This window comes from Xenopus laevis, chromosome 2S (genome assembly GCF_017654675.1).
Source record: "Xenopus laevis strain J_2021 chromosome 2S, Xenopus_laevis_v10.1, whole genome shotgun sequence".
NCBI classification, from domain to species: domain Eukaryota; kingdom Metazoa; phylum Chordata; class Amphibia; order Anura; family Pipidae; genus Xenopus; species Xenopus laevis.
Window position 1 is genome coordinate 18,197,501 of NC_054374.1, and position 9,901 is coordinate 18,207,401.

The 9,901-nt window shown below is 39.9% G+C and overlaps 1 protein-coding gene across 4 annotated transcripts in view; it reads left to right on the top strand.

Moving 5' to 3' along the window:
- Positions 1 to 9,712, top strand: part of usp16.S (ubiquitin specific peptidase 16 S homeolog) — a 23,609-nt gene extending 13,897 nt beyond the window's left edge. For all 4 annotated transcript variants that reach the window (XM_041583387.1, XM_041583384.1, XM_018248865.2 and 1 more), the window contains exons 10-18: positions 1 to 25; positions 709 to 800; positions 1,268 to 1,324; positions 1,498 to 1,650; positions 3,469 to 4,240; positions 5,733 to 5,827; positions 5,991 to 6,077; positions 7,087 to 7,243; positions 9,259 to 9,712. The exon at positions 1 to 25 is cut by the window's left edge and continues 48 nt beyond it. In XM_041583387.1, the coding sequence (XP_041439321.1) occupies positions 1 to 25; positions 709 to 800; positions 1,268 to 1,324; positions 1,498 to 1,650; positions 3,469 to 4,240; positions 5,733 to 5,827; positions 5,991 to 6,077; positions 7,087 to 7,243; positions 9,259 to 9,383 (1,563 nt within the window). In that variant the 3' untranslated portion in view covers positions 9,384 to 9,712. The remainder of the gene's footprint in view (positions 26 to 708; positions 801 to 1,267; positions 1,325 to 1,497; positions 1,651 to 3,468; positions 4,241 to 5,732; positions 5,828 to 5,990; positions 6,078 to 7,086; positions 7,244 to 9,258) is intronic.
- Positions 9,713 to 9,901: the final 189 nt, after the last annotated feature.

A 9,901-nucleotide genomic window follows, 5' to 3' on the forward strand; every position in this document is an offset into this window, starting at 1 on the left:
GAAGAAATTAAAAAGATTGTGAAAGGTAAGTGATTGTTTATGCTCTATGGGTAAAAAGAATAACATATTTGTCTCTTGCGAGTGCAGATAATCCAGTATAGTGCCAGATGCAGCACATGGATCACTTTACTGCTGCTAGTTATTACATGAGAAAACTAGTATAAAAGTTTGTGACTCAATAGATATATCACTGTTGGCCATAATTAGAAGCACAGCGAGTAGTGCAAGTCCTACACTCGATCACATTCTATAGTTCCTGGGTTGGTTAGCTGTAGTTGCAGTGCCAATTCTCGGCAGATTTACGGTAGGGGCAGGTCTCTTTCCATATGCTGCATGAACCTGTACCATACTGTGGGTTACAGTTTTTGCAGCCTTTTTCCTATCGATAAATGCATTCAAATAATTAATTGGAATACTTTTATGAATGAGGCTCCCCTTTGGTTATTGATAGATTGATAGATAATATATAATAGATTATAGGTAGATAGATGGATACAGAGATGGATAGACAGACAGGTGGATACAGAGATAGATTCTTAGATAGACAGATACATAGATTGATTGATATATACATATATATATATACATTTTTTTTTTAAAGGGATAACTACACCTATTCACAACCTTTTCCAGGCTATTCATTTTGTTTGTTTTACTTAAACCTGTGCCGTCAGTTAAATTTCGACCCACACCAAATTTCTTTGCCAGATACTGAAAAGCGTCGAACGATTCCAAACTTTGTGGACTGTTTGTTTGGCGGAGGGCTAACTAGCACAATCATGTGTGAAGAATGCCACACCGTAAGTCAGTCTGGATGAAGCTGCGCATTAAGAACGGTAGACATGTGGCTACTCTGAGGCATTGGCCAGTGAGTGGGGACGCATATTTGGAACTACACTAATGTTCTTGCATGATAGTTGCTTGTGAGGCTGCCTGGTGCTAAGCTTTACGGCCAGGGCTTTCATTTAAAATACTAGAACCCTATACTGTTTAGTTGACTGAGTAATCCCCCTCTTAAAAGCATGGCCACTTATGCTGCTAGCCATCCTGCCCCTCAGCTCCTGGGTATGACCCCTACCCATTTCCTTCTCATGGCCATGGTTACTGCTGTGTAACTGGTAGATTAGCTTGTCTTATGACTACAAGTTTTTTTTCACCTTAACAATAATAAGTGAAATCCAGTTCTCATATACGAGGGAGCAATATAAAGTACAGCAGGGAAATATATATTTGTTCTTAATTGAATCCATTATTTTACTCTCTTTAGGTATCATTGGTCCATGAACCTTTCCTTGACCTCTCTCTGCCTGTGCTGGATGACTTGGTAAGACATAAGGCATGAGAGATATTTGAGTAGACCAAACCTCTCAAATCTTCTCTAGTCTAGTCAAGTTAAATATGAGACAGGAGCAATGCAAAACTAGCTGCTTGTGTTTTATTGCACACACAGCCATACAACTTTGCACAGTATTAGATGAAGAATTTCATGTTTTTCAGATTGTTAAAAAAAACAGTAAGTCGTCGTCGGCTCGAGAGAGGAAAGTGGAAGAAAATGATGACCGATACGTCAAAGAAAGAGATGAAGTATCGCCTGGGGCAAGCAAGCATTTACAGAAAAAAGCAAAAAAGGCCGCTAAAAAGCAAACCAAGGTTAGTCATGTCCTGCTCATATCAGTCAGCTCTTCACTGGGTGAGAGAATATAGGTAACATAATGAAGCTTAAAGGAAAACTATAACCATCAAACAATGTAGGTCTCTATAAAAAGATATTGCATAAAACAGCTCATATGTAAAACCCTGCTTCATGTAAATAAATTATTTTCATCATAATATACATTTTTAGTAGTATGTGCCATTGGGTAATCATAAAAAAAAAAAAAAATAAGAGCAGCCCCCTGGGATCGTTTGGTTCACGGTGCACACAAACAAACTATACGTTGGGTCACATGAGCCAATTAACAGAGAGTTGTGTCTTTTGCTTCCACACTTCTTCCTGTTACAGTTAGAGCTGCAGCATTTCTGGTCAGGTGATCTCTGAGGCAGCACACAGACCATCACAAAATGGTGGTTCAAGGCAAGAGATGTAAAAGGGCAATATTTACTTAATTATATATTCCAGTTTGTTAAGATTCTTTAATATGTCACTTAATATGATATAAACTATCTCTTGCTCAAGTATTCATTTGGGGGTATAGTTTTGCTTTAATAGAAAAGTGTATAAATCATGCTAGTAATGGCATATGGTTAGCTACACACTGTTCAGATGATGTCGGTTCCAACTTCAGCACCCCTGCATGAAATTAAAATTGCCCACAAAGGGTTGGGATTTTAGCTGTGGACGGCTATGGGGAATTGTTAAGTGTAAAAACAAAAACTGGATAAATAGACTGTGCAAAATAAAAAATGTTTCTAATATAGTTAGTTAGCCAAAAATGTAATGTAAAAAGGCTGGAGTGACTGGATGTGTAACATAATAGCCAGAACACTACTTCCTGCTTTGCAGCACACTTGGTTTCCACTGATTGGTTACCAGACGGTAACCAATCAGTGACTTGGGTCATAACTGTTGCATTTGAATCTGAGCTGAATGCTGAGGATCAACTGCAAACTCACTAAACAGTTGCGTCCCATATGGCCCCCCTTATAGTCACCGACTAACTCACAGTTCGAGAGCTGAAAAGCAGGAAGTAGTGTTCTGGCTATTATGTTACACATACAGTCACTCCAGCCTTTATACGTAAAATTTTTGGCTAACTAATTAGATTAGATTTTTTTTATTTTGCACATATGATCTATTTACCCAGTTTTATTTTTACACTGAACAATTCCTTTAAGGGAGCTTGGGGCTGTCCAGAGTGATAGTAGCTGCTAACACAAAAGCTTGGGCAGTAAAGCAAAAGTGATACAAATATTAAGGGCTGAATATCTGTATTTATATTTATATATAAGGAAAGCTACTGAGGCAGTTTATTGCCAATAGATTAACCACAATTGTGCAAGCTAGAACACTAGTAAACCGCTCTAGAATCTTTTTGCTTGTTTAGGATAGCAGCTGCCATATTAGCTTGGTGTGACATCACTACCTGACAGAATCTCTCATAGCTCTAGGTTCAGATTACAGCAGGGAGGGAAGGAGGGAAAAGGGAGCAGAGAAGGAGAGAGAAGCAAATTGAGCATGCTCAAGCCCTAGCCCTGAAGGTTTGATCTGAAAACAGCAAGTCTGATACAGAAGCCCATGTATACACAATAGAAGGAAAGAAATGCAGTGTTTCTTTTGACAGAGGACTCTTAGCAGCAATACTATGAGGGTTTACTGGTGTATTTATTTAGACCATTCTGTTAAAGCTTATTTAGTTTTAACTTTTCCTTCTCCTTTAAAAATACATTACTATCATCAGTGCAATAGGTGAACTGGGCTTCTATACACACCACCTTCATTCATTGCTTTAATGTTCTTCAACTTCATAGAACCAACACAAACCGCAGAAACTGCAAGGTAAGACGGTGCCATTCACTGATTTGGCCAAGCAGGAGTGTTCAGAGGATGAGGAGAAGGTCACTCAAAACAATACAGAGTTAGAGAACACCACCAGGCCAGGCAATGGGACCCCTACTGCTGGTGGCTTAAACACCATGGAAACTGATTTATCCACTCTTGAAAATGGCACAGAGACTATTAAAAATGCGGCAGAAAAAATCACTGCACATACTGAACTTGATTCTTCTGGACATAACAATGTGGAAAGTATGGACATGAATGCAATTTTGGGTAATCTGGAAAGCAACAATAACACTGATGTGAATAAAACTCCAGAGAGAACTGCAGACAGTGGAGTTGACCGCATGGAAGTCATGGCGGCTGTAGAGAATGGAAATGTTGATGCAGCCAATGTGGATGATGCTGAGGCTTTCAATGGTTTCTTAGATATTTCCACTGCCAATATGGATCTTCAACTAACAAACTCTTTAAACAGCCTCAAGCTGAGCTCAGAGTTAGAGATGGAGATATTGCCTGACACAGAGCATCCCCACATGCAAGTCTACGAGGTGGTGAATGAAGACCCCAAAACGGCGTTTAGTACCCTTTCCCACAGGAAGGATCTGCCGCTAGATGAGTTCTCTGTGCTCAGTTGCCTCTATCAGTTTACTCACAAAGAGAGCCTCACTGGGAACAACAAGCTACTCTGTAATGTCTGCACCCAGAAACAGGCCAACAGGCTCAATAACAACAGCAATAAAGGTAAGAGGAATGGGTGATGTCCTCCAACTATGCTCCCGTTGTCTGCGGAAATGACAGTAGCAAACTCACCGCCTGTACCTGGCAGCAGCTTCGTCCCTTCTATCAGTATTGTGTTGTAAATAAGTGCATGTATCTAGATCAGAACTGATCATCTGGAGGCCTGCTACTGTACATGGACAGCACAGATCTAGATCCACGAGTATAGGGATTCCCACTGAGATGTATGGCAACTGTTTCTGCTGCATGAGCACTGGGTTAAAGGGGTGGTTCACCTTTAGGTTAACTTTTCGTATGTTATAGAATGGGTGTTTCTAAGCAACTGAACAATTGGCCTTCATTATTTATTTATTTTATAGCTTTTGAATTATTTGCCTTCCTCTTTCCAGCTTTCAAATGGAGGTCACTGACCCCATCTATAAACAAATGCTCTATAAGGCTACACGTTTATTGGTATTGCTACTTTTTATTACTCTTTTTTTTTTTTTTTATACAGGCCTCTCCTATTCATATCCCAGTCTCTCATACAAAATCAGTGCATGGTTGGTAGGGTAATTAGGACCCTAGCAACCAGATTGCTGAAATTGCAAACTGGAGAGCTGCTGAACAAAAAACGAAATAACTAAAAAAAAATCAATTGCAAATTGTCTCAGAATATCACTCTCTACATCATACTAAAAGTTAATTTAAAGGTGAACAACCCCTTTAAATGTGGTTAAAGGGGAAGTAAACCTTTAAAATAAGTTTAAAATTGATGAGGGTGCTATTCTAAGAACTTTTGTAATTTATATTCATTATTTATTTTTCTTTAATTCCAAGATATTATGGGATACATGTACGGTTACGAATTAATTTTGTGACCGCGCCACCTGCTGGTCAGTTTCTGACCACCAAGTAGTCAAGGAAGTTGTCAAGAGAGGCTGCTCTGATGTTCTTCTGCTTAGGAAAGGTTTTTATTTTTCAGACCAGCCTCTTTCTTTCCATTGACAACTTCCTTGACTACTTGGTGGTCAGACTGGTCAGAAACTGACCAGCAGGTGGCGCTGTTGTCACAAAATTAATTCATATTAACAGTACATGTAGCCTTTAATATATTGGAATTAAAGAAAAATAAATAATGAATATAAATTACAAAAGTGCTTTGAATAGCCTCCTCATCAATTTTACATTCACTTACTTTAAAGGTTTACGTATCGTTTATAGTGGTTATCAGACTGTTTCAGTCCAAGACTCAAAAGGTTGGAAGTAACTATGAATCATAACAACTTACATAAGTGGGAAGGCATTACAGTCAGTCATTCTGCTGAAGAAAAAAATCCACGGCACCCAAATCTCACCCTAAGTGATACCCCACATTTTGGAAACAGCTGGGTTAGTAATATCACAGGCTGGTAATCTTCCAAGTATTGTGTTTACATTTTATGCTTCATTTTTTTTTTTTTTTTTACTTTTTTCAAATCTTGTTGGCATTTGATTCATGTATTTTTTTTATTAGGGGAGAAGAAGCGTGTTTACACTGATGCTAAGAAGCAAATGTTGGTGTCCGACCCCTCTCCCATCCTCACTCTCCATTTGAAGAGATTTCAGCAGGTAAATTGCTCAGTTCATGGATTCTGGCTCAGATTACTGCCTTGCTGTAAATAATGGGGTCTCTGACCAGTGGAGCCATAATGGATTGCCGTAATGTTACTCTACGTGAGTAAGCATTATATTCCCATTTGCAAGCACAGTCTTTTTGTTCTCTTTCCCCCAGAATGGCTTTAACTTGCGGAAGATTAACAGGCACATAAAGTTCCCTGAGGTTCTAGACTTGGCTCCATTCTGTACAGCAAAATGTAAGGTATGTACTGACCCTTTAGCAAACACTAATCTGGTGGGCCTCCCTTTTGCTTATTCTGAACATTCTCTATAGAGAACTAGAGCTTCTGCACTATATCTAACCATTCACTAGGGCAGTTATGTGTGTGTTTTTAAATTAAAAGGCCTTCAGCTACCACTGGCTGCTGATACCTTGGGTGTAAAGGAGAACTAAAGCCTAACTAAAGAAAAAGCTAGAAAGGCAACCACAGCCCTTTAGAAGTAAAGATCTGTGTCTCCAAAGATGCCCCAGTAGCTCCCCATCTTCTTTTCTGCTGATTCACTGCACATGCTCTGTGCTGCTGTCACTTACTGAGCTTAGGGACCCACTCACAATATACAGTACACATAGAATAGAAATGTCACCATATAAGGCTGATTAGTAATTAATACAGATAATTACTACATGGCAGCACAGAAACCAGTGAAATTAGCATTAGAATTTAATAATCAGCCCTGTAGCATCAGCTTATATTACAGGGGAAGCTCATTTTCTGCTGGATAATTAGTGACGAGCCCTAAGCTTAGCTTCTCAACAGCCAATCAGAGCCCACTGAGCATGTGAGTGTCACAGACACTTTCCAAGATGGTGACCCCCTGTGACAAGTTTGAAGTCCTGGATCATTGCTGCTATTGACAAGCTCAAACTTTAGCCGCGTGAATTAATTTTACTATATAAAACATGGCATTTTTACTCCTATTCATTTTTAGGGTTTAATTCTCTTTTAAGGGGTGCTAGGAATTCTAGTGCAAAAACAACTGGAGGGCTGCACTTTGAAATTATGATTAATGTTATACTATTCTCTATGAGGAGTTTTCATTCTCCATAGCTGAATCAAGCAAAATGGCAGCTCCCGGTTTATTTCAGGAATAAAAATAGTCTGAGAGGAAACCCTGTGTACATAAAGTAGCCGTGAGCAGTTTTGCTTCATCTTAATCGTGGAGTCAGTTGACAGTCTGTACATGTATAATTGCGATGTTGTTGCCTGTAGAACGTACCTGAAGGCGAGTCGCGGTTACTGTACTCCCTGTATGGCGTTATCGAACACAGCGGCAGCATGAGGTCCGGCCACTACACCGCGTTCGTCAAACTTCGTAGCCCAAACTGGCAGCTCTGTGAGATGGTACTTAAAGGAATCATTCCAGAAGGTAAAAAAATCAACTCTCTAATTGGCTGATACTTGTCATTTACACTGCCTTGCAAATGTATTCACCCCCTTCGCTTTTTACCTATTTTGTTACATTCCAACCTCTAGTTTCTTAAAGGGATACTGTCATGGGAAAAAAAAAATTTTTCAAAATGAATCAGTTAATAGTGCTGCTCCAGCAGAATTCTGCACTGAAATCCATTTCTCAAAAGAGCAAACAGGTTTTTGTATATTCAATTTTGAAATCTGACATGGGGCTAGACATTTTGTCAATTTCCCAGCTGCCCCATGTCATGTGACTTGTGCCTACACTTTAGGAGAGAAATGCTTTCTGGCAGGCTGCTGTTTTTCCTTCTCAATGTAACTGAATGTGTCTCAGTGGGACATGGGTTTTTACTATTGAGTGCTGTTCTTAGATCTACCAGGCAGCTGTTATCTTGTGTTAGGGAGCTGCTATCTGGTTACCTTCCCATTGTTCTTTTGTTTGGCTGCTGGGGGGAAAAGGGAGGGGGGTGATATCACTCCAACTTGCAGTACAGCAGTAAAGAGTGATTGAAGTTTATCAGAGCACAAGTCACATGACTTGGGGCAGCTGGGAAATTTACAATATGTCTAGCCCCATGTCAGATTTAAAAATTGAATATAAAAAAATCTGTTTGCTCTTTTGAGAAATGGATTTCAGTGCAGAATTCTGCTGGAGCAGCACTATTAACTGATTCATTTTGAAAAAAAATTTTTTCCCATGACAGTATCCCTTTAATGTTATTTTATGTGATGGATCTGCATAAAATAGTGTTGGTGAAGTGAAATGAGAAAAATATATATAAAAAAAGAATTAAAAAAAACAACTCAAAATTGGCATGTGCATATGTAATCTGACGAAGTGACCGCTATAGTCACGAAACGCGTATAGCCATGCACTCCCCTGCTTTGCTTCATCCACTCTTGCTTTTTCATATGTGTTTTTAAATGAATTAATAAATTTGGATTTTACTATTATCCTAACCTGAATGGTAATCTCTACCCCTACCATTGAGCCAGTGAATGCGCCATTAATCTAATTGAAGCATATGTATTCATCCCCTTTGTAGGGTGAAAACCCAAAAAAAATCGTGGAAATCGTGTGAAACCACTGAAACGTTTTTACAGCAAAGCAAATTTTCGCGAAAATATAATAATAAATAAGCGTTAAAAACCATAGCGGCTTAGATCGGAGTTTGTAGCAGACGATATTGAGATAAGTTCGGACCTTGATAAATAACTCCCTTAGTGTCACATGATCTGTCAGTATAAACAAACCTTTTCGGATAGGTGGCTTGATAAAAGACCGACGGCGGTCAGAAATGTTGCCGATTTGTTTGGGTCAGAGCCCATGGCTTAATAAAGGCTTTTTAAAGAAAAGAAAAATCGTGAGTGGCGCTGTCCATGATACAAACATTTGGCAAACAAGTTGAAGGTGGAAACTGTCAGACTTGCACCAGACTGAAGCAATCTGAAAGGCATAAGTGCTGACTAAATCACCCTTTGCAATCAAAGTGTCACATGATCTGTCAGTATAAACACACCTTTTCTGACATGGTACCACAACAATGGTACAACAACAAACCTGCCAAGAGAGGGCCGCCCACCAAAACTCACAGACCGGGCAAGGAGGGCATTAATCAGAGAGGCAGCACAGAGACCAAAGGTAACCCTGAAGGAGTTGCAGAGTCTGGAGTATCTGTCCATAGGACCACAATAAAGGTGGCCATACACGGAGAGATCCGCTCGTTTGGAGATGTCGCCAAACGAGCGGATCTCTCTCCGATATGCCCACCTTAAGGTGGGCAATATCGGGCTGATCTGATCGTGGGCCCTAGGGCCCAACGATCGCATCCTAACGAATGGGAACGGGCGGTCGGATCGAGAGACCGCATCAATGAACAGATACATGAAAATGCCAAAGGGGGGGGGGTGAAGACTTTTGCAAGGCACTGTTACTGTCACCCACCTGTGATTTTTTTTTTTTTTCTGCAGTCTCAGGAAGCGAACCCAGGCGAGGCAGCTGGTACCATATAAGCGACAGCCATGTCCAAGCAGTGTCTCTTTCCAGAGTGCTGAGCTCCCAGGCTTACCTGCTCTTCTATGAACGTATGGTGTAATCTGGAGTGACAATAACCAAGGAATATTTAATAAGTGAACTGCCGAGGAATACGAGGATGCGCAAGCTCTGCTGAGTCTATCCTGTACTGTGAGTAAGACAGCAGAACCTTGTGGTGTTTTCTGATGAAAAGACGCAAAATGATGTGCCTCAATAGCTGTCAGCCAAAAAGCAGGATTATTTATTGATATATACTTCAATGGTATCGCTACGAAGCGCCGATCAAAGCAGTTACGGAGTCAGGCGTTAGAATATCAAAATGTTGGCTTTATTAAGCGCATTAAAATTACAGTGGAGGGGGATTACAACTAACGCGTTTCGTGTCAGCAAACCTGACACTTCATCATCATTATTTATTGATATAGAAGTCTTTTATTTGTAACATTACTCACAGGTAACTTTACTACTTTCATCTTCCTGGAGCTGATCATTGGTTGAGTCCATTTTGGATATTCTATCCATTCCACTTGTAGTTTTCCATTTTCTTCCACGTCCTTCAGATTTTGGTTGCCATTTTAA